Source organism: Poromitra crassiceps (assembly GCF_964638095.1).
Source record: "Poromitra crassiceps genome assembly, chromosome: 1".
In the NCBI taxonomy this organism is placed as follows: domain Eukaryota; kingdom Metazoa; phylum Chordata; class Actinopteri; order Beryciformes; family Melamphaidae; genus Poromitra; species Poromitra crassiceps.
Window position 1 is genome coordinate 93,884,149 of NC_139623.1, and position 24,896 is coordinate 93,909,044.

The following is a 24,896-nucleotide window of genomic DNA, read 5'->3' on the forward strand; positions in this document are numbered from 1 at the left end:
ATGCCCGTTCAGTTTTTATTCAACTGTCATTTTCTATAACATATTGACAATTTTAACTTGTAGCATAGAGAAATAGGCTTTCATAGAGTATTTTTCAACTTTATTCATAAATAACCCTTTGTGACTCTTTAAAACATTTTCTTTTACATCTCTACTGAAATATAATGGTACAACCAGAGTATGGAGAACTGTAGAACACATTTCTTGGCTCCCTGAACTGAATATGGTACATTCATTTAGAACTGATTAGATGTAAAAATAAACAAAGATAAACAAACTATGGTTTGAATTCAGACAGTCTCCAGTCGAACGTTTGGATAACTCAGATATTCAATAGTAAAATAATTTATTGAACGGCCATCTATTATTTAAATCCTGACTTTGACATACATTTAAGACATTTGTGTGCATGGAAACCGTTTCAAAATCTGCAGTGCGCGGGTTTACATTAATCCAAGCCATGTAAGACTTGATTACATCTACTGAATGTTAGTGAAATCTGTCTGCACTCATCAAAAACAATATATTCAACCCCTAACCTGAAATCCAAGGCACACATCTGATGAAGATACTGCTTCTCTCCACTTCTCTGACTGTATCAAGCTGCTGTGAAGATGAAAGTGCAGATGTGCATTGGCTGGCAGGTTATTTGGGAAGCAAATGGGGGGAATGACAAAGACACCTTTACTAACACTTGCTAGCTGTTGTTTAAAGGTACATTTATATTAGAGTCAGATTTTTTTTTTTTTTTTGTGTAATCCAGATTTATATTGCTTAACGAACATTGGACAAGATTCAAGAACAATCCAATCTGAGTGACGCAGGGTTAAAAATCAGATTTTTGTCTTCCTGCTCCTAAAAAGAATTACGGTACCAGTAGAAACCTGCCCAATGAATACTGACATTGTACTACACACAACAGCGATGCGACTTCATGCTTCTTTTTTGTGAAAGGCATATTTTTTCTGCTTAAAAATAGATGTGATAAAACTTTATCTTGTTTTTTCTCTGTCAGCAAGGACTAGTTTAATTATAATCCAGCTCAGTAGTAAATAACATTAATTCCTGCTTTCCTATGTAATAGTCAGCATGCATTGAATATATTGTTTTCAAGAGCTTGTATCCGACCTTGGCCGGTGCCACAGGGTTCAAGGACCAGGAGGACTGAGCTGAATTCTGGGAACAGGAGCCTGTCCTGAGCGAAGGGAACCGCCTGTATGGGGAAATGCACCCATAGCCTTGCTCAACCTGAACATTGGACCCTACGCATCAATCTGTCATACATTGCAAATGGTTAGTGGTAATACAAAAGTATGTCTGAATAGCAAAATGTTTTGGAGAGAAAAATATATATTCGTTATATTGTTGCTGAAACATACAGTGATGATCAGATAATATACAGCGGAGACCAGTAAGATGAATGTGTTCCGGGTCCATAGTATTGCTCTGGGGCACATTCTGCAGCTTTCCTGACCTTGTGAGCTGAGTCCTTGTGCCGTGTTTTGCATAGATCCCAAGTGTCATAGTGGTAGCTCATGCAGGAGGGAGCGGGACAGGGGAGGGGCTGGGGGGTAGCAGGGTCAGATATGTATATATCAATATATATACAATATATATTTGTTGGCCAGGTTGTGAACATCGTTCTTAGTGAATTCGGTGCTCTCGGCAGCGGACAGATGCTCAAACAGCTGAGTCATTTGGCCACGCTCGTCCTTCTCCAGCAGCATCAGCACAACCTGCAGAAAGAGGACAGTCTGGTCACGGTCTGGTCTGCAGCAGACGCAGATGCAGGGCTGATGGCCTAACCCGAACACTACAAAACAGATGCAGGGCTGATGGCCTAACCCTAACACTACAAAACAGATGCAGGACTGATGGCCTAACCCTAACACTACAAAACAGATGCAGGGCTGATGGCCTAACCCGAACACTACAAAACAGATGCAGGGCTGATGGCCTAACCCTAACACTACAAAACAGATGCAGGACTGATGGCCTAACCCTAACACTACAAAACAGATGCAGGGCTGATGGCCTAAACCTAACACTACAAAAGAGATGCAGGACTGATGGCCTAACCCTAACACTACAAAACAGATGCAGGACTGATGGCCTAACCCTAACACTACAAAACAGATGCAGGACTGATGGCCTAAACCTAACACTACAAAACAGATGCAGGACTGATGGCCTAACCCTAACACTACAAAACAGATGCAGGGCTGATGGCCTAACCCTAACACTACAAAACAGATGCAGGGCTGATGGCCTAACCCTAACACTACAAAACAGATGCAGGACTGATGGCCTAACCCTAACACTACAAAACAGATGCAGGACTGATGGCCTAAACCTAACACTACAAAACAGATGCAGGACTGATGGCCTAACCCTAACACTACAAAACAGATGCAGGACTGATGGCCTAACCCTAACACTACAAAACAGATGCAGGATGGCCTAACCCTAACACTACAAAACAGATGCAGGACTGATGGCCTAACCCTAACACTACAAAACAGATGCAGGACTGATGGCCTAACCCTAACACTACAAAACAGATGCAGGACTGATGGCCTAACCCTAACACTACAAAACAGATACAGGACTGATGGCCTAAACCTAACACTACAAAACAGATGCAGGACTGATGGCCTAACCCTAACACTACAAAACAGATGCAGGACTGATGGCCTAACCCTAACACTACAAAACAGATGCAGGGCTGATGGCCTAACCCTAACACTACAAAACAGATGCAGGACTGATGGCCTAACCCTAACACTACAAAACAGATGCAGGGCTGATGGCCTAAACCTAACACTACAAAACAGATGCAGGACTGATGGCCTAACCCTAACACTACAAAACAGATGCAGGACTGATGGCCTAACCCTAACACTACAAAACAGATGCAGGACTGATGGCCTAAACCTAACACTACAAAACAGATGCAGGACTGATGGCCTAACCCTAACACTACAAAACAGATGCAGGGCTGATGGCCTAACCCTAACACTACAAAACAGATGCAGGACTGATGGCCTAACCCTAACACTACAAAACAGATGCAGGACTGATGGCCTAACCCTAACACTACAAAACCCAAACCCGCTTGTATCCACTCAGTCTCTGTGCACAATGTGCAGAGAGACTGATGATATTATTTGGTGAAATGGGGGAAATTATTAGACTGCTGTCCACTGTAATGATAAAACAAAACTACAAGATCACAGTAGGAACAAGTTCGTCAAGCCCATGACATCTCAAGTACCTGCCATGCTCTTCAGTCTTCTTGAAACTGTCTGAAATGTCAAAAATTCTTGACAAATGCAAATGTACAGAAATGTATTGCATTAACCTGGCAAGTATTGTAAGTTCGACTGTAGTGTAAAATCACATACAAATTAACAGCATGCCTTCTACATACTTTTCAGATTCAAGCCTTAAGTGGACTACAAAACATTGATGGGACCCGGACCTAGCATCCTCATCTATTCCAGGAAATCAGTTTCGGAAAAGGATGAAAAATGTGTTAGAAAACCCCTGAAAAACAACAGACCCCCCTCCCCCCATCTTACCGAGAACCTGTCTGCAGTGTGCAGGTGGCTGAGGTGTCTGTAGACCAGGTTGGGGTCTTTCTCCAGCAGGTGGGAGTCCAGCGCCTGCATGATGAAGCTCACGGTGTGTCCGTCCAGCTGGGTGCTGAGGAAGCGGGGCAGCATCTCCGGGGCGGTGGAGGCCAGCAGGTGGGCGCAGGCTGCCGTGCTTCCTGCGGTGCGAGCTGCGTTCAGAGCCTGGCCAAACTCGTAGGCGTTGGCCGGTTGGAGGTTGCCGGTGACGTCCGCTCCTACGCCGTGGCTCTCTGAGTCGGGAATGGCCATCGTTTCCTCGTCGTCTTCCACCTGGGGAGGAAGACGAACAGAAGGGATGGGGTTAAAAGTGGATTGAACCGGGACATTTTCTTTTTCTTTATGCATATGCTGTCAAAGTCAAATATATTTACTGCAGGCTACTGTGAAAAAAGGAGAAAAGCAAAGGACAAGAGAGAAGTTTTGTTGAAGAAGCTTTCTTTTTGAGGAAAGTAGGCAGGTCTGTTTGTGTACAGTATATGGCACATGTCAATACATTGACACTTAAAATGAATGAAGGAAACCTGAAGGAAACAGGCAGTTATGATCATCATTAGGGACTAGTGCAATGCCCGTTCCCCCCATGCACCACCCCGTGGGTGCTCCCCCCACCCCACACTGCATGCAGTCAGGTCCCCCTAAGTGCACTCCCCAAGTTTGAAGTCGATCTGTATTGGACGGACAGTCCTCGAGATACATGAAAGCTGTGATCTTATTGGTTGAATTGCACAAAGTTTACGTCTGCAATTTCTCAGGTTCCCAGCAACGCACCCGCCAAGTTTGACGTTGATCGGACAAATGGTTCTCGAGATAAACCGCTTTTTATGTTGCCAGTAGGTGGCACTTTGACTATGCATAAGTCCAAATTGCATGAAATGCAGCACCGCACTCCAGCAAGCGCACTCCGCAAGTTTGAAGTCAATCGGACGAATGTTTCTCGGGATAAACTGCCTTTTGTGTTGCCAGTAGGTGGCGCTGTGCTGAATTGCACAAAATTCGGCACTGCTCTATATAGGGTTCCCAGCAGCGCACTCCCCAAGTTGGAAGTCGATCAAATGAATGGCTATCGAGATAAATGAAGTCAATCGGACAAATGTTTCTCGAGATAAACTGCGTTTTGTGTTGCCAGTAGGTGGCGCTATGTCAGATTGCAAGAAACCAGGTGCTACCTCAGTGATGGGGACGGTCTTCCTGGGTTTGGCTGGTGAAGGGGCATTCTCCAGGCTCTGTCTGAGCAGCACGGTCACCTCCTCCAGCTCCTTCTCTGCCTCCTGCACGTTGGGATCCTGCTGCAGCACCTCCTGCAGGTCAGAGCTGCACGCCAGGTAGTCCTGATGGAGGGACACACAAACATGTCTTATTATGCAGACAATATACGGACAGCCTCCCGGTTGGAGGAACATACAATAGAGACAGTCCGCATGTCTGGGAACGCCCACAAAATGTTAAACGGCTGGCGCGTGAGTGGGGTAAAACCGCTCATATATCTGATGGGCTGACTCACCAAAAGACGGTGCTGCGGCTCTAAACTACATGTTTGGGGGTTCTAGAGCAGAACATAAGACGTCTGCTCAGATGTGCGTTTACTGCGGTGGTTAAATCCCCGATTGTGTCTGCCTGGGCTGGGCTATCAGCTAAATTCTAACTTTGCTGAATGGATAGAACGGGGGAATTTACCCCACCCTGACCCCGCCCCCAGGCTAACCCAGCATCTATTGTGGGCATCCTAGAGCCTGTATGGGCGTTCCCAGACATGCGGACTGACTGTCTCTATACAGCATATTCATGGGTTGCAGGCAGACAATGTTTTTTGTTGTGGCAGCCATCTTGAGGCCTGAATGCAGCCTACAAGTTTTTAGTACCTATGGGAGGACTGTTCACACCATGCCTTCTTTGAACTGAAACTACTCTTTCATACTTTGTACTACAAACTCCATTCAAACTGTAAACAGGTCACCACCTTTAGTACATTATCACTTTTATTAAACTTTTTGATATCTTTTGTACTTTTTGAGAGAAGTTTGATACTTTTTTCAACCTTTATAATGGGAGTCTATAGAGCCAGCCTAGAGTGCGTGATATCATAATTCACTCTTTACAGACTGCACTTTTCACTAAATTTACACATTTTAAAACTGCAAGAGTTTTACACACAACTTTAACACTACATACATATATTATACATCAATCCCTTCAGCTACTTCACTCACAATGTCAAAATATAAACAATGAGATGTATCGTTTTTGACATATTAACACTTTTTTGACAGTGTCCCACTCCATTAACAATTGCGCAAGAAATAGACTGCATCAAATTGGTCCTCAAGATGGCAGCCACAACAAAAAGATTCCATGACTGCAACCGATGAATAGATACTACATTAACTCTATCTCATTCACATATCAACACATTAAAGAAATCATTAGCATCTCCATGCTGCTCCTGTTCAGTGTGACCATCATGTTTCTCCCCTGGCAGAGGGTCTTCGGGTGTGGCCGGTTCTCCTCACCTTGAGGCCCTTATTGGCCATGGCTCGTCTGTAGAAGGCCTTCTTATTGGCTGGCTCCAGTCTCAGTGCTGCGTCACAGTCCTGTTTGGCCTCAGCAAAACTGTCCATCTTCAAGTAGCACAGGGCTCTGCAGAGACACACACACACACACGCACACGCACACGCACACAAACAATCAAACACACACACACACACACACACGTCAACTAACATATCTGTTTTGTGATTTTCATTTTTGTCGCTAGTATCTAAAGTATAATCACTTTGTAATTCAGAGACTATAATTCAAGTAATCTCTGATACTTTATGTTGATTTTTTCTTAATGACTTCATTGTTAGTTCTGTCCTGTCTTTAAACAGGTGTGTGGCAATAAGACCTTTGTTTACTCTGCACTGGTGTGGCTGTGCATACAAACTCTTACAGCAGCACAGCACGCACACGCACACACACACACACACGCGCGCGCACACACACACACACACACACACACACACACACACACACACACACACACACATACGGGCGGACACACACACATACGGGCGGACACACACACACACACACACACACACAATGGGAGCAAATTATTCATGTCGACACTGTGAAAAATCCACCTACTATTGTGAGAAAGAAGAAAGGGGAGAAAAGAGAGGTGGAGGGCAGAGTGTGTGTGTGTGTGTGTGTGTGTGTGTGTGTGTGTGTGTGTGTGTGTGTGTGAGAGAGAGAGAGAGAGAGAGAGATAATGAAGTCAGACTTGCCTGCTACAGACATGCTGCATATCTCTCTAGATGTGAGATAACATATCCCTGGCTATAAGTGGAGTCCTGACTAAAGGGCACTGTGTTGGTGATGAAGCAGTCAGCTGTTTCCTGTCCTGGGCCATTCTGTTCCACCTTACCAACAATACATGCTCATTTGGTGTTGCTGACTGACTGCCTGACGTCATGGTTGGGATTAGAAGGTGGATAGAGCTACTGGACAGATGACGGTCAGGGACAATCAATCAGTCTGCTTCAATTTAGTCAAACTGATGAATTTCTACATGACTTTTAGACAACAAAGCATGAAAAGTGAATCAGAGGGCTTGGAATGCAAACGCTTGAAGCCACCAGCACAACCTAATTATGAATGATGGTTCATTTAAGATGCATGCACACAGTTTGAAATGAGCTGATTGAAAAGAAAAGTGATGAAGAGATAGTGAAAGACTATGTTGCCTCACAGCCCTGGTGGTGTGACAGTTGCAGTGTGACAGAGGACCTCTCACCTGTTGGTGTAGATAGCACATTCTTCCGGCTTCAGTTTAAGGCATTCACTGTACTTCCCCAGAGCACTCTGGTATTGGCCCTGCTTCACAAACTCATTCCCTTCCTGCTTCAACGATGTGAAACGCACTTCTGCTTTTCTTGCTGCAAGACCAACAAAGAAAGAAAGAAAAGAGGAAAAGAGCTGAGTGGCCATTATTGCCAATTATTCACACCAAGAGCAATTGTGCAAAGTAAACATTGGGTTACACTCCTTTAACTTTGCATGTAATTATTCCCAGGGCGACTTACTCTCTCTTTTCAACACAACAGTAATGAATCCATAACAACACTTGCAATGCAAGTTAACTGAGCTCCCTTTTCTTTGTGCAAACCTCACAAGGGGAAATGTGTGTGTTCCCTGTGTTATAACCCCCTGTTAAACCATGTGTTGTAAAGCCAGGGGGGTTAAACCATGTGTTATAAAGCCAGGGGGTGTAAACTAGGGCTGCACAATTAATCGTATTTTCATCATCACAATATGAACATGCGCAATAAACACATCACGAAGACTGCCTGAAACGCAATAAATAACAGAAGTGGTTTTATTTACATGCGTCATGCATTCCCACTCAGCATCTGATCATTTTGTCTTGTGTTGTAAATCCAGCGTACACCTTTGCCTTGCAACAGTGTGCTCCGCCCCTCTGCCAAAGCCCAAACACGCTGTGTGTAGTTTCAGCTAGAGTCAGTGTGTATTTCATTCTTTATTCAGTGGGCATAGGCTATGTTTGGGGTCTATGTTAGCATTGTTAAAGCAGAAAGACATAGGAACTGTATAGCTAATATGCATACTTTAATATTTTTTAATTTATCGCAAGTCGTATCGTCATTGCTATATTGAACAATGTTATCGCACATCGCAGATTTTCCTCATATCGTGCAGGCCTAGTGTAAACCATGTGTTATAAAGCCAGGGGGTGTAAACCCTGTGTTATAAAGCCAGGGGGTTAAACCATGTGTTATAAAGCCAGGGGGTGTAAACCCTGTGTTATAAAGCCAGGGGGTTAAACCCTGTGTTATAAAGCCAGGGGGTGTAAACCCTGTGTTATAAAGCCAGGGGGTGTAAACCATGTGTTATAAAGCCAGGGGGTTAAACCATGTGTTATAAAGCCAGGGGGTGTAAACCCTGTGTTATAAAGCCAGGGGGTTAAACCCTGTGTTATAAAGCCAGGGGGTGTAAACCCTGTGTTATAAAGCCAGGGGGTGTAAACCATGTGTTATAAAGCCAGGGGGTGTAAAGCCTGTGTTATAAAGCCAGGGGGTGTAAACCCTGTGTTATAAAGCCAGGGGGTGTAAACCCTGTGTTATAAAGCCAGGGGGTTAAACCCTGTGTTATAAAGCCAGGGGGTTAAACCCTGTGTTATAAAGCCAGGGGGTGTAAACCCTGTGTTATAAAGCCAGGGTGTTAAACCATGTGTTATAAAGCCAGGGGGTTAAACCCTGTGTTATAAAGCCAGGGGGTTAAACCCTGTGTTATAAAGCCAGGGGGTGTAAACCCTGTGTTATAAAGCCAGGGGGTTAAACCCTGTGTTATAAAGCCAGGGGGTGTAAACCCTGTGTTATAAAGCCAGGGGGTTAAACCCTGTGTTATAAAGCCAGGGGGTTAAACCCTGTGTTATAAAGCCAGGGGGTTAAACCATGTGTTATAAAGCCAGGGGGTTAAACCATGTGTTATAAAGCCAGGGGGGTGTAAACCCTGTGTTATAAAGCCAGGGGGGTGTAAACCCTGTGTTATAAAGCCAGGGTGTTAAACCATGTGTTATAAAGCCAGGGGGGTTAAACTCTGTGTTGTAAAGCCAGGGGGTTTAAAACCTTCAAATGAATGCAAGGCCAGCTGGACATGAGGCATGAAAGTCAAGTCAGCGATCAGTCACTGTGTGGACTGAGGGCAAATCAATGTGCTCAATAGTGTCTTCTGGGAAGAGAAAAAGTGCCAGCGGCTGCGTTCTTCCATCAGAGTTTAAAAATAGAGTGTGCAGTGCGGCCTTGGGGCTGGAGAAAGTGCACGGTCAGGGAACAGCAGAGACACGTCCACTCTTATTAAGATTAGGCCTTCAGCGGCTCCTTCCCATCTCAGGGGATGAGTGACAGAGAGGTAGGGACAGAGACACATGGTCTAAGTGTGTGTGTGTGTGTGTGTGTGTGTGTGTGTGTGTGTGTGTGTGTGGGCGTGTGCTTGCAATTATAAATGGTAGCACTTCAGAGTCTGAGGCCTGAAGGTGAATAGGAATGAATATCCGAAGGTTCCCGTACTTAGAATGAACTGGGTGGGCATTGACATTAATTGGACTTGCCTTAGAAACCCTGTGCCAGCATAAGATCAGGGCGATTACATGGCGATGCAGTGACATAGTGATACAGTGACATAGTGATGACCTTAACATTTTCCCTCCCAAAGCTATTATTTCCATCACATTTCTGCTTTACTGTAAGATGTAATAGTAATCTGTTAGAAAGCGATGACATGTGACACATTAAGAGTTATGAGTACACAGTCACTCACTGCTATCGCAATTCAAGCCACTTATGTGCTCTCTGTAACGTCAGTGTAACTTCAGTCATAGCATAATAAATTCAGTGCAGGACTGTTCAAATGAAGTGTGGTCAGGGAGAAGTAAACTACAGCTGACTTTGTTCTGTGTTTCACCACAGTGTGACGAGCAACATGACTCTGTGTACCCAGAGTCAATCAGTGTGACGAGCAATATGACTCTGTGCACCCAGAGTCTATCAGTGTGATGAGCAATATGACTCTGTGCACCCAGAGTCTATCAGTGTGATGAGCAACATGACTCTGTGCACCCAGAGTCTATCAGTGTGATGAGCAACATGACTCTGTGCACCCAGAGTCTATCAGTGTGATGAGCAATATGACTCTGTGCACCCAGAGTCTATCAGTCTGATGAGCAATATGACTCTGTGCACCCAGAGTCTATCAGTCTGATGAGCAATATGACTCTGTGTACCCAGAGTCTACATGACTCTGTGTACCCAGAGTCTATCAGACTGATGAGCAATATGACTCTGTGCACCCAGAGTCTATCAGTGTGACGAGCAACATGACTCTGTGCACCCAGAGTCTATCAGTGTGATGAGCAACATGACTCTGTGCACCCAGAGTCTATCAGTGTGATGAGCAATATGACTCTGTGTACCCAGAGTCTATCAGTGTGATGAGCAATATGACTCTGTGTACCCAGAGTCTATCAGTCTGATGAGCAATATGACTCTGTGTACCCAGAGTCTACATGACTCTGTGTACCCAGAGTCTATCAGACTGATGAGCAATATGACTCTGTGCACCCAGAGTCTATCAGACTGATGAGCAATATGACTCTGTGCACCCAGAGTCTATCAGACTGATGAGCAATATGACTCTGTGCACCCAGAGTCTATCAGTGTGATGAGCAATATGACTCTGTGTACCCAGAGTCTACATGACTCTGTGCACCCAGAGTCTATCAGACTGATGAGCAATATGACTCTGTGCACCCAGAGTCTATCAGTGTGACGAGCAATATGACTCTGTGCACCCAGAGTCTACATGACTCTGTGCACCCAGAGTCTATCAGTGTGATGAGCAATATGACTCTGTGTACCCAGAGTCTATCAGACTGATGAGCAATATGACTCTGTGCACCCAGAGTCTATCAGACTGATGAGCAATATGACTCTGTGCACCCAGAGTCTATCAGACTGATGAGCAATATGACTCTGTGCACCCAGAGTCTATCAGTGTGATGAGCAATATGACTCTGTGTACCCAGAGTCTACATGACTCTGTGCACCCAGAGTCTATCAGACTGATGAGCAATATGACTCTGTGCACCCAGAGTCTATCAGTGTGACGAGCAATATGACTCTGTGCACCCAGAGTCTACATGACTCTGTGCACCCAGAGTCTATCAGTGTGATGAGCAATATGACTCTGTGTACCCAGAGTCTATCAGTGTGATGAGCAATATGACTCTGTGTACCCAGAGTCTATCAGACTGATGAGCAATATGACTCTGTGCACCCAGAGTCTATCAGTGTGACGAGCAACATGACTCTGTGTACCCAGAGTCTATCAGACTGATGAGCAATATGACTCTGTGCACCCAGAGTCTATCAGTGTGACGAGCAATATGACTCTGTGTACCCAGAGTCTATCAGTGTGATGAGCAATATGACTCTGTGCACCCAGAGTCTATCAGTGTGACGAGCAACATGACTCTGTGTACCCAGAGTCTATCAGACTGATGAGCAATATGACTCTGTGCACCCAGAGTCTATCAGTGTGACGAGCAATATGACTCTGTGTACCCAGAGTCTATCAGACTGATGAGCAATATGACTCTGTGCACCCAGAGTCTATCAGTGTGACGAGCAACATGACTCTGTGTACCCAGAGTCTATCAGACTGATGAGCAACATGACTCTGTGTACCCAGAGTCTATCAGACTGATGAGCAATATGACTCTGTGCACCCAGAGTCTATCAGTGTGACGAGCAACATGACTCTGTGCACCCAGAGTCTATCAGTCTGATGAGCAATATGACTCTGTGCACCCAGAGTCTATCAGTCTGATGAGCAATATGACTCTGTGCACCCAGAGTCTATCAGTCTGATGAGCAATATGACTCTGTGCACCCAGAGTCTATCAGTGTGATGAGCAATATGACTCTGTGTACCCAGAGTCTATCAGACTGATGAGCAATATGACTCTGTGCACCCAGAGTCTATCAGTCTGATGAGCAATATGACTCTGTGCACCCAGAGTCTATCAGTGTGACGAGCAATATGACTCTGTGTACCCAGAGTCTATCAGACTGATGAGCAATATGACTCTGTGCACCCAGAGTCTATCAGTGTGATGAGCAATATGACTCTGTGCACCCAGAGTCTATCAGTCTGATGAGCAATATGACTCTGTGCACCCAGAGTCTATCAGTGTGATGAGCAATATGACTCTGTGTACCCAGAGTCTATCAGACTGATGAGCAATATGACTCTGTGCACCCAGAGTCTATCAGTGTGACGAGCAATATGACTCTGTGCACCCAGAGTCTATCAGTGTGACGAGCAATATGACTCTGAGACAGACGGCCGAGCCCATGCAGCAGACACCCCGAAATATGGGCCCCCTCGCCCAGAGTCAAATGAGTCATCACATTCATAGATTGCCATGGCAGTGACGGCACTAAGAGCCATGAGAGGAAGCAGGGGTGTCATGCAAGCCAAATTTCTGAGGGGGCGACATTCGGCCAAAGGTCGCCGGCTAAACATTTTCGGCGACGACCTAAGGTTTGAATAGATCTGCAATGATTCAATCAATCTGCCCAGATAAAATGTGCTGAATCCACTCATGATTGATTAATTTATCTATCAATCGGTTAGCGATTTCTAAAATGTTGGCCATTCGAAGCCAGATTTAGAGGAATATCTCATTTTAAATGAACATTAGGATTAGACTGTTGTGATGTCATTATTCAGTTTTAACCAGTTTGCTCCTTTTCTCGTTAGGGTGAATACTGTAAATTTATTTAGAGATTTTGGTCAATTATTTGTGGTTTTATGGTTACTAGGCATCTCGTGCGCTCAATTCCTAGGCTCATCACTGATGACATCAGTGTGTGTCTGTCTCTTGTGTGTGCATGTGTGTGTGTGTGCCTGTCTGTCTCTTGTGTGTATGCTGCAGTGTGTGTGTCTGCGCACGTGTGTGTGTGTGTGTGTGTGTCTGTCGTGTGTGTATATCAGAATCACTGATGATGTCACAATGCCTCTGACATCACTGATGATGTCACAATTTATGTGTGTGTATGTGTGTGTGTGTGTGTGTGTGTGTGTGTGAATTTATGACATCACTGATGATGTCATCCGTTAGCTTAGTCACTCGTTTCTACACTGCTGCCACTTTTCTAGCTAAATCTGGCTTCACCCAAAATGTTATTCACATAGAAAGAATATATCCACAATGATAATTATTTTAAAGAACTGCATCTTGACCTGGAGACATCAAATGGAATTCAGTGTTTTGCTAACTACAGTAGGCTATATCTATATCATGCGATAGTGGTGGTAAAAACTAACAGCTCACTGCCATAACAGCTCTGGCTAACATTACAATGCTAACTTTAGCTGCATGGTACAAGTAGCCAACTCACTTGCTATGCAAACTATGCCTATAATAACTAACAGCATTTCATTTTCACACATTTGAAAAGGGGATTGATGCTCTACTACTAATGACCGCCATGAATTTTGCCTCCCCCCCGCCCTTTCTGAGGGGGCAGATTTCAATGGCCACGATGCTTCTGACAGGATTGACATTTGAATTGCGGTAGCAAAAAATGTAACTGTGAATCTTCACACCTAAGCTGCAAATTCTCACATAGCTATTGCAATCCTCTATGATTTTTTCTTTTCTTTTTCAGAATGAAATATACTTCATGGCCACAAATTCGCCCATAGGACTGGACTAAAGACAATATGTAAAACTTGAGACAGAGAACCCATAACACACAGACATTTAGAGACAAGAAATATACATGTGTGCGCACGCGGTCCATGAAGATCATCAAAGACACAAACCACCCCCACAACAGTCTGTTCTCCCTGCTACCCTCAGGGAGGAGATACAGGGTATCTCCTGAGCCGTTTTCCCACATGCGCTTTGTACCGCTAAATGACCGGAACGTGGTCTAATGCCTGCATGTGAGAAAGTCGTCGTGCCGGTATAAGCGCGACCCCGTCGTCGCGGTGATTTCACCAGTTTCGAGCCAGTCAGAAGAGCGGTATGCCGCGATAGGCACAGAAGTGAGAAAGGGGTCCAGTCATTTTCCGCGACACCGGTCCTTCTCTCATCATGGGCGAGGTGTACACACGTTGCTTAACGTTCACTTCCAGCTTGCATCATCTAGTCATTCGCGCACATCAAAGCAAACTACTTCCACATTTCGCTTCTGCATTTCGTCGCTGTGCAATGAAAGAAAGCCACTTATCTCCAAATCGCCAACTTTTCAGGAAATGAAAAAAAACCCGTGCTCTTAAAATACTGAACACCACGTTGTCATATTTGACACATGTCTTCATTGTAGACAGTTTATCGCTGAATGTGTCATTACATTATTAATATCTTACCTGAATAAGCTCAAATGCTGTTACAGGATTATCACACCGAGTCTGGGGCACTTTCTGCTGGCCAGACAGCAGCGTGTGGGAGCCTGCCTTTTAGAGCGCGAGCACGAGCCGCTGTGCTCCAGGCAGCGGGGACGCGCGGGCGGAGCTCTTCACTCTGCCAAGCCGGGGAGAGTGGCTCTGTCATGGGTTGAGCAGTCCCGGAGTAACGTGACATTATTCTTGTCAGAAACAACTTCGATTTGCATACTTTAAATGAGTTTGCAGCCCAAGGACAACCCGAAAACACCTTATTGATCTAAACCCGATCCCCCAAATAAGCTCCCCCCTCCCCCCGCCCCCCAACATACAGGCAATTTAGCTCCTAGATTCCCACATGCCCGCGCTGAGGTGTGAAGGGAAATTCCGGGAAATGTCCGATATTGACTTACAGGTAATTTTCAGGTACGCATGTGGGAAAACGGCTCTGGAGATACAGGGTATCTCCAGGGAGGAGATACAGGGTCCCAAGAGCACGCACAAATCGCTTGAGGGACAGTTTCTTCTCGCAGGCCACGAGACTCCTTAACATATACAAATAGTGTAGTAGCCGTACTGTACCGCACTGCAGCTGCTACCATCACGTATGACTAATGTTCAATAGTATGTTTAATTAGGTATATGCTATTTGCACCTAACAGAATGTTATTATGTTTTATTATGTTTAATTATGTTTAAAGTATGTTCATGCCATTTGCACATATGTGCCACTGTATGTGGCGTGTCTTACTGCTTTATTGCTTGTTGCCTCTTGTTTTTAATTATTTTTTTATTTTTATTTTTGCACTATGTTGTAACGGAGTCTACAGCACAAGAATTTCACATGTGATCCTTGTACTACGGAGTGACAATAAAAATCTTGAATCTTGAATCCTAGCTGCCATGATGCCTTACGTGAAATATGGGTCCTTCTTCCGGTGTAATTCTCCCAGCCTCCTCCCCCCTCCTCCTCCCAGCCTCCTCCCCCCGTCTCCCAGCCTCCTCCCCCCGTCTCCCAGCCTCCTCCCCCCGTTACGTTGCTGACACCCGTTTGTAAACGATGTTTCAAAGCTGCAGGCGAACGGAGCAAATCCGGTACAGCTTGGCAGAAATCTCGTCGATGAATATCCCGAGTTGTTCAAAGAGCAACAGAAATAGCGGGTGTGATAGATAAAATGATTACCGTCCCTCAAATAAGTCGTCAAACGAGTGTATTTACTGTGACATGCAACTTTTCTCCCCCCATCGTCTGAGTTTTAACGAGGAAATGCGACAGCTGCAACAATCAGTCACGTTCTAGACCGGACCTCGCACCCAGAATTATTTTTCAGCAGGGCATTCAAAAATAAGGTGGATACACACTTCAAATGTTCATCTAAAGGCAAAGCCTTTATACACACTTCAAATGGTCATCTCATTTTTGTGATTTTGATCTCATCTTTGTTGCTCAGCGCTCATTGCTGTAGTGTTTCTGCTCTGCACTTCCCAGAGATCACCTGTCAATCAAACAGTGCTTCCAGGAATGTAACTTTTTTCCTTGAATTTTCTGTTGATGAAGTTTGAGTTCCTGTAGGTGGCGCTCTTTCCTATGTCTGTTCAGCCATGGTGGCTGTCTCTGCTCATGCTAACCACCCGATTCTTCCTTTGATTCCTAACAAACTGCTGCTACTGCTGACAGAAACCTATCACCTCCTGTGACCTCCCAGACAGCGGGTGTTTAGAACAGCAAATGTAAAAGCTTATAGGCTGAATCATTATTGTGTTATGTCAATCGGTGATGGAGAGCACCAAACCGGAGACGTATGGATTATGACTAAGCACACACACACACACACACACACACACATACACACACACACACACCTGCGTCCCTGGTGGCGTTCTCCGCTCGGGCTTGGAGGAGCTCTGCGCTGGGCGGCTCCTCTCTGCGGTGCTGCTGAGCAGACAGAGGCACCAGGGGAATGTCTGGAAGCTTCTGTCTCCACTCCGCTCCGTCCTGCTGCATCAGCACCCTGGTGAGCCTGGAGCAGTCCATACATGGGACATTATACATGGACATGTGACACAGGCAAGCAGGATGTACACTGAGATATACTACGCACACAGACACACGCATATCCAGATGGACAGAGACAAATACAAACAAGATAGGAACAAGTTTAGAAGAAAACTGGTGTTAATAATAGTAGTTAATGAAACCATTTAAAATGCAAATAAGGCTGTAACTTTTTATGAACGCTTAGCGTGCGTTTTTGAATGCTCACTTTTGTAGCTATATTCTGTGCTGGATAACTGAAGCCCAGTATCCCCTGATACTCCTGATCAAGCCGCACCCAGGTGAGTTTCCTCATGACATAACAGACAGAGGACACAGTCTGAGAGCCATAATTAGCTTCTAGCTAGAGCTGCTTGTTAACAGCAGTTAAATCTGCTAATTAGACTCAGTCTGTGTGTTTGTATGGTTCATTTGTTTCTAACTTTAGTCTTTGCATTCATTTATTATGCTCCTTTTTTATGCTTCTTTTCTGGACCATCCATATTCTCTGATTCAAAATACAGGAATGATACAACGATCAAATGAAGACTGAGTCATTTAAAATAAATACTAACAGGCTTTATCCTGCGATAAAGCCTGCAGGTAAAACAAAAGACCATCTCAGTCAAACAGAGTCAAACAGACAGGTCTCTGTGTCTCAAACTTGACCTCAGTCAAATGAAGAGGAGTGGAAAGGTATCTCTCTGAAAGCCAACTCAGCAAGACAACTAAGGTCAGCGTCTACTGACAATGAATATGGATAGAGGGAACACACTTCTTCTGTTGTACTGTAGCAGTCTCCTTCAGTGCACCTAAATACCAGCCACAGCCGCAGTGCATGAAGCCAAAGTTGTGAGCTTCAGGACAACGGCCACTGAAGTGTTCAGCCATATGGCGCATTATAGCACTCCATTGAGCCCCCTCCCAGCCTCTGGGCCTCTGGGCGGTGAGATGAGAGGTGAGAGGTGAAGGCTAATACCTGTTGACGCTGTCGTGTGCCGCCTGCACACTGGTGTCTATCTGCAGGACCGTCTTGTAATCCACGTAGGCCTGGCGGTAGCGCTCCAGCGACTCATAAGCCATGGCCCGGCGCAGGAGGGGCTTGAGGGAGAAGGGCTGCAGCTCCAGGGCTCTGGTTGGTATTAATAGATGTGATGAGACAGGAGGAGAGGATCAAGCCTGCTAGTGTGTGTGTGAGAATTTCGGCTGTGTGTTGCTGGAGCGGGAGTCATGGTGTGCGCAGTGTGCGATACATTCAAAGACCGGATGTGTGTTTGTGCCGCCTGTGTAGGTGTGTGTGTGTGTGTGTGTGCATGTGTGTGTGAGAGAGAGAGAGAGAGAGAGAGAGAGAGAGAGAGAGAGAGAGATGGAAACAGCTTGTCTATGCTTGGGTGAATAAACTCCAGCGCCCCACAGCCTAATCCTTCTGACTGACGAAAGATAAGCTGAAACTGAATTTAAGGCAAACATGCAAAGCACTTAAAAGCTTACACTCAAGAAGTTCCCTCAAGTTTGAGCAAGTTGTAATATGTGCGTGTGTCTTACATGATGAAAAACAAATTAGGCTTTGTTGCTTATACAACCGTTTCTAAAAAGATTCGTTCAAATCCGTTATAACACAGCCTCTGGCGAAGTTGGAAAACACAATGTAATCAAAAGCATTTTTTTCTCCAGGTTAGTTCACAGAAATCTGCACGAATGTGATCTGCATTCTCTATTAACAAGATCCCCATCCAAACACTACTACACCCTTTAATGATGCCCAATTCTACATCATTAAACCCACTATTAAATCCAATACTGAGAGATGTTTAGAGTGTTACTGCTGGTCTTAACTTGTGCAGTCCTGTATGAGTGGTTCATGTTGGTTATGTGACTAACATAGAATGTTACTGCTGGTCTCACCTTGTGCAGTCCTGTATGGGTGGTTCATGTTGGTTATGTGACTAACCTAGAGTGTTACTGCTGGTCTCACCTTGTGCAGTCCTGTATGAGTGGTTCATGTTGGTTATGTGACTAACCTAGAGTGTTACTGCTGTCACCTTGTGCAGTCCTGCATGAGTGGTTCATGTTGGTTATGTGACTAACCTAGAGTGTTACTGCTGTCACCTTGTGCAGTCCTGTATGAGTGGTTCATGTTGGTTATGTGACTAACCTAGAGTGTTACTGCTGTCACCTTGTGCAGTCCTGCATGAGTGGTTCATGTTGGTTATGTGACTAGAGTGTTACTGCTGGTCTCACCTTGTGCAGTCCTGTATGAGTGGTTCATGTTGGTTATGTGACTAACCTAGAGTGTTACTGCTGGTCTCACCTTGTGCAGTCCTGTATGAGTGGTTCATGTTGGTTATGTGACTAACCTAGAGTGTTACTGCTGGTCTCACCTTGTGCAGTCCTGTATGAGTGGTTCATGTTGGTTATGTGACTAACCTAGAGTGTTACTGCTGGTCTCACATTGTGCAGTCCTGTATGAGTGGTTCATGTTGGTTATGTGACTAACATAGAATGTTACTGCTGGTCTCACCTTGTGCAGTCCTGCATGAGTGGTTCATGTTGGTTATGTGACTAACCTAGAGTGTTACTGCTGGTCTCACCTTGTGCAGTCCTGTATGAGTGGTTCATGTTGGTTATGTGACTAACCTAGAGTGTTACTGCTGGTCTCACCTTGTGCAGTCCTGCATGAGTGGTTCATGTTGGTTATGTGACTAACCTAGAGTGTTACTGCTGTCACCTTGTGCAGTCCTGTATGAGTGGTTCATGTTGGTTATGTGACTAACCTAGAGTGTTACTGCTGTCACCTTGTGCAGTCCTGTATGAGTGGTTCATGTTGGTTATGTGACTAACCTAGAGTGTTACTGCTGGTCTCACCTTGTGCAGTCCTGTATGAGTGGTTCATGTTGGTTATGTGACTAACCTAGAGTGTTACTGCTGGTCTCACCTTGTGCAGTCCTGTATGAGTGGTTCATGTTGGTTATGTGACTAACCTAGAGTGTTACTGCTGGTCTCACCTTGTGCAGTCCTGCATGAGTGGTTCATGTTGGTTATGTGACTAACATAGAATGTTACTGCTGGTCTCACCTTGTGCAGTCCTGTATGAGTGGTTCATGTTGGTTATGTGACTAACCTAGAGTGTTACTGCTGGTCTCACCTTGTGCAGTCCTGTATGAGTGGTTCATGTTGGTTATGTGACTAACCTAGAGTGTTACTGCTGGTCTCACCTTGTGCAGTCCTGTATGAGTGGTTCATGTTGGTTATGTGACTAACCTAGAGTGTTACTGCTGGTCTCACCTTGTGCAGTCCTGTATGAGTGGTTCATGTTGGTTATGTGACTAACCTAGAGTGTTACTGCTGGTCTCACCTTGTGCAGTCCTGTATGAGTGGTTCATGTTGGTTATGTGACTAACCTAGAATGTTACTGCTGGTCTCACCTTGTGCAGTCCTGTATGAGTGGTTCATGTTGGTTATGTGACTAACCTAGAGTGTTACTGCTGGTCTCACCTTGTGCAGTCCTGTATGAGTGGTTCATGTTGGTTATGTGACTAACCTAGAGTGTTACTGCTGGTCTCACCTTGTGCAGTCCTGTATGAGTGGTTCATGTTGGTTATGTGACTAACCTAGAGTGTTACTGCTGGTCTCACCTTGTGCAGTCCTGTATGAGTGGTTCATGTTGGTTATGTGACTAACCTAGAGTGTTACTGCTGGTCTCACCTTGTGCAGTCCTGTATGAGTGGTTCATGTTGGTTATGTGACTAACCTAGAGTGTTACTGCTGGTCTCACCTTGTGCAGTCCTGTATGAGTGGTTCATGTTGGTTATGTGACTAACCTAGAGTGTTACTGCTGGTCTCACCTTGTGCAGTCCTGTATGCAGTCTTGGCTGTTGCCATCTTTCAAGTAACAAGCTGCTCTGTTAGAATGCAGAATACATAGATCCTCTGGACTATCAATACCTGCACAGAAAAGAGACAAACACCATAGATAAGAAACGCGACTCAGATGCTGCCGCTGAGGCTTGCCAACTCCCTCATGGCATCCCTCCAATTAGGCTCTGAAGAACCTCTTGATTATAACTCTCTCAATAACCGGTTGCTGTGATGTCTAAATGGAGGACATTTTGTGTGTGTGTGTGTGTGTGTGTGTGTGTGTGTGTGTGTGTGTGTGTGTGTGTGTGTGTGTGTGTGTGTGTGTGTGTGTGTGTGTGTGTGTGTGTGTGTGTGTGTGTGTGTGTGTGTGTGTGTGTGTGTGTGTGTGTGTGTGTGTGTGTGTGTGAGTGAGAGCGAGCGAGAAAGAGACCATTCTCAAACCCTATGTGGTAAGAAAACATAAAAAGCTTCTTCTTGGACTTCAGACTGATAAATCCCAGATTATTTCAAAGCTGCATCGCTGCATAAATTCCCCGCTATAGAAATGCTGAAATAGTACATCAACAGGTCTGTGTATTCACACACCATTCTCCTGTCACGTCAACATGTCTGTGTATTCACACACCATTCTCCTGTCACGTCAACATGTCTGTGTATTCACACACCATTCTCCTGTCACATCAACAGGTCTGTGTATTCACACACCATTCTCCTGTCACATCAACAGGTCTGTGTATTCACACACACCATTCTCCTGTCACGTCAACATGTCTGTGTATTCACACACACCATTCTCCTGTCACGTCAACAGGTCTGTGTATTCACACACCATTCTCCTGTCACATCAACAGGTCTGTGTATTCACACACCATTCTCCTGTCACATCAACAGGTCTGTGTATTCACACACCATTCTCCTGTCACATCAACATGTCTGTGTATTCACACACCATTCTCCTGTCACATCAACAGGTCTGTGTATTCACACACCATTCTCCTGTCACATCAACATGTCTGTGTATTCACACACCATTCTCCTGTCACATCAACAGGTCTGTGTATTCACACACCATTCTCCTGTCACATCAACAGGTCTGTGTATTCACACACACCATTCTCCTGTCACGTCAACATGTCTGTGTATTCACACACACCATTCTCCTGTCACGTCAACATGTCTGTGTATTCACACACCATTCTCCTGTCACATCAACAGGTCTGTGTATTCACACACCATTCTCCTGTCACATCAACATGTCTGTGTATTCACACACCATTCTCCTGTCACATCAACAGGTCTGTGTATTCACACACACCATTCTCCTGTCACATCAACAGGTCTGTGTATTCACACACCATTCTCCTGTCACATCAACAGGTCTGTGTATTCACACACACCATTCTCCTGTCACGTCAACATGTCTGTGTATTCACACACACCATTCTCCTGTCACGTCAACAGGTCTGTGTATTCACACACCATTCTCCTGTCACATTTGCACTTGTACTTGTCCCCTGAGGTATGAATTTGTCTCATTGACCTGTGCAGTTAAGCCCATGTCCACTCGTATGTCATGATGTTGCTGCATCACCACTGTTTTCATCTCCCTGGACATAGTTGAGAAACCGAGATGTCTTGTCAAACCACTCTGAGACATTTCCTCTTGAGAGCTCAATAATTCCCTCACACACACTGATGCATAATTGTCATTCTCCACTCTCGCCTAACAGGATGTTCATCCTACTTTTCACCATCATGATCATTGAGGCGGACAGGACAGACGGGCCTAGATGACACCTATAGCAAAGTGCTTCAGCTACAATAAGTACAGCCAGCTTAGCATGGCACCTCAGCAGATCACATTAGATCATAGACCACAACTGTCTTCAAGCGTCCAGCACCAAGGCCACGCCCCTTTTTAGTGGAAACCCACCATAGTAAAATACGGCACAAGAAGCCGAAACCACTTCAAACAAACTATTTAAAACGGTTTAATTTGATCGAGATATGACGAAGAGTTGCTGGGTTGTTATAGTTTCACAAAAAAAAAAAAAAATGGGTCTGCGATAGATATGTTTTAATAGAGTAGGGGTGACACCGTCAATGTGGACGATGCATGTACTGTAACCTGGTGGAAACTGGATACAGCGTTCATATAAGGCAAGTACCTCGTGTCGATGTATCTTGCGCATTCTATGGCCGGCCGAGTTTAAATATATTGTCATGTCATGGTGTCTTTGGGTCATTTATAAATTAATTTAATTCTGTTATTTTTCTATAGATTTTTTTGGTACTGCTATTTTACATAGAAGTCAACGCGAGTGGCTTGTGTTGTCCCCTAAAAAGGGGCGCGGCCTTCATGCTTTGCAAATGACCCGGATGTGCTGGTCTGGTCTATGGTTCATGACACAGTGTGGTACTGGTGTAGTAGATGCTGCTGGTGTCCATGTCTCAGTGAATGATGATGGTGTATGTTGGGAGGTCTGGACCAGGGGATCCACCTGACATGATTCCCCATTGTCAGTTATCAGATTACACTACTCCCCATGTGGCCAGCATATATCCTGACTTGATGGAAGGGTTAGAGTGATTTGTGGTGAGCTAGTATATATTTATGATGGACACTGGATGATATCCGGTTACTTTCACGCACGGAGAGGCAGTGGACAGTGAGTACTGTACATGACAGTCGTGCACGACACAGACTAAAGAGAGAGAGAGAGAGAAAGAGAGAGAGAGAGAGAGAGAGAGAGAGGGGTCTGGTGAGTGTGACAAGCAGCAGTTTATCTCTCTCTCTCTATTCACACACCCATTCTCTCTCTCTTTCTCTATCTCTCTGTGAGATTTATAGCTGCAGCCCCACACATTCAATTTCACAGTGAGTGGTTAGAAGTCATGTGACCTGGACAGACCTGCTGAGAGGCTTAGCAGCAGGCAGAGGCTAAAACAGAAACACCGTCCATACACACCACAACAGCCACATTGTGACGCATCACTTTGTCCTTCTAGGACCAACAAACAGCCCAAACTTGCCAGTCTGAACACCTGGATAGCTTTTCTGAACCTGACGAATCACCATGTATACCAGGGGCTGTATATCACAATGATGCAGACTGCGGGCTGGAGAGAGAATGTCTGTTGTTCTGTTGTTTTGCACTCTGACAAGGAAACAAAAACATAAAATGGACGCACTTCCATTATGTATAACTGCAAGGTCATGACCTTTGATTTATGATTCTAGTGGCCAATTACAGGAAATGTATCAAGGGTGTTTGTTGATGGTGAAACGCCATTACTAACAAATACAATTCGTTCAAATATGGGCGAGATAAGTGATGAAACATCAGTCTATTAAACGACATGATAGGCCATTTGTTTGTAGTCACACTCACACAGCATGTAAAGACTGATGTTAGTGTACATTTACAGTGAGATAGTGGCATGTATATAACTTCTCTCCACACACATATGATCAACCAAACTGTTATAAACAACGTAACTAACCAACAGACGGTCTAAGACTACAACACCAAACAGCAGCAACCAGGAAGACACCTCACCCCTACCTGAATCTGTGAAGCCGGTAATGGCTTGTGAGTATTTCTCCAGTGCATCGGCAAACTGTCCATTTCTAAAGAGCAGGTTCCCCTCATTCTTGAGCCGGGCCAGAGGTGGGGGCAGGGCTCCAGAGGGGGCGTCAAGGTTGACAGTTCCTGCTGCGCTTCCTCCAGCCCAAGCTCCCTTACTGCCGCTGCTGTGGTCAGCCGGGACTGACGCGGTCGAGCCCCTCTTGCCTGTTCCGTTAACGACCTTATCCGGAGACTCCTGCGCTACTTTGTACTTGTCTGAGTTGCCTGCTTTGCTCCTCCTGTGTCCATGATGGGAGTTGTTGGACTCGCTGTGTGGGCCCCCTTCCCCTCTGCTATGGGGCTTTTTCTGCGCGTTTCCCATGTCTCCCCTTACGGCAGGAGCGGCCGAGCTCTCATCTCCTCCCACAGGCTGGCTGGGTTCAACCGGACGAGCTGGAAGGGAGAGAGAGGGAGGGAGGGAGAGACAGAGTGAGAGTGCGGAAGAGGCAGAGAGAGAGAGAGAGAGAGGGAGAGAGAGAGAGAGAGAGAGAGAGAGGGGGAGAGAGAGAGAGAGGGAGAGAGGGGAGAGAGAGAAGGGGGAGACAGACACACCCACAGGATGCAGTCAGCGGTTACATCACTGTGGGGGAGGGTTGGACACACAGCACAGAGCCACTTGAAAGGGGGAGTTCCAGGAAGCGGCCGCTCTAAACAGTGAATTACGAAGGCACTGGGTGGGGGTGGGGTGAACAACACACAGGCACACACACACACACACACACACACACACACACACACACACACACACACACACACACACACACACACACTAATGTCACGTTACCC

At 45.4% G+C, this 24,896-nt stretch overlaps 1 protein-coding gene across 1 annotated transcript; it reads right to left on the reverse strand.

The window, feature by feature from the left end:
• Positions 1-668: 668 nt before the first annotated feature.
• Positions 669-24,534, reverse strand: LOC310786371 (sperm-associated antigen 1A-like). The gene is made up of 9 exons (XM_083647580.1): positions 24,048-24,534; positions 20,469-20,568; positions 17,603-17,755; positions 16,452-16,609; positions 7,411-7,552; positions 6,143-6,269; positions 4,802-4,963; positions 3,582-3,905; positions 669-1,736 (listed from the first exon to the last, which is right to left on the reverse strand). Exons 1-9 carry the CDS (start codon positions 24,430-24,432, stop codon positions 1,596-1,598), a joined length of 1,692 nt encoding a protein of 563 aa, XP_083503706.1. The 5' UTR covers positions 24,433-24,534; the 3' UTR covers positions 669-1,595.
• Positions 24,535-24,896: the final 362 nt, after the last annotated feature.

What these genes read in the sequence shown, in the direction of transcription:
- LOC310786371 (XM_083647580.1), bottom strand. Translation starts at nt 24,432, where the DNA reads ATGGGAAACGCGCAGAAAAAGCCCCATAGCAGAGGGGAAGGGGGCCCA. An exon ending in GCACACGACAGCGTCAACAG is followed by an intron (nt 16,610 to 17,602) that starts GTATTAGCCTTC and finishes GGACTGCTCCAG; the next exon opens with GCTCACCAGGGTGCTGATGC. An exon ending in ACACTGCAGACAGGTTCTCG is followed by an intron (nt 1,737 to 3,581) that starts GTAAGATGGGGG and finishes CTCTTTCTGCAG; the next exon opens with GTTGTGCTGATGCTGCTGGA.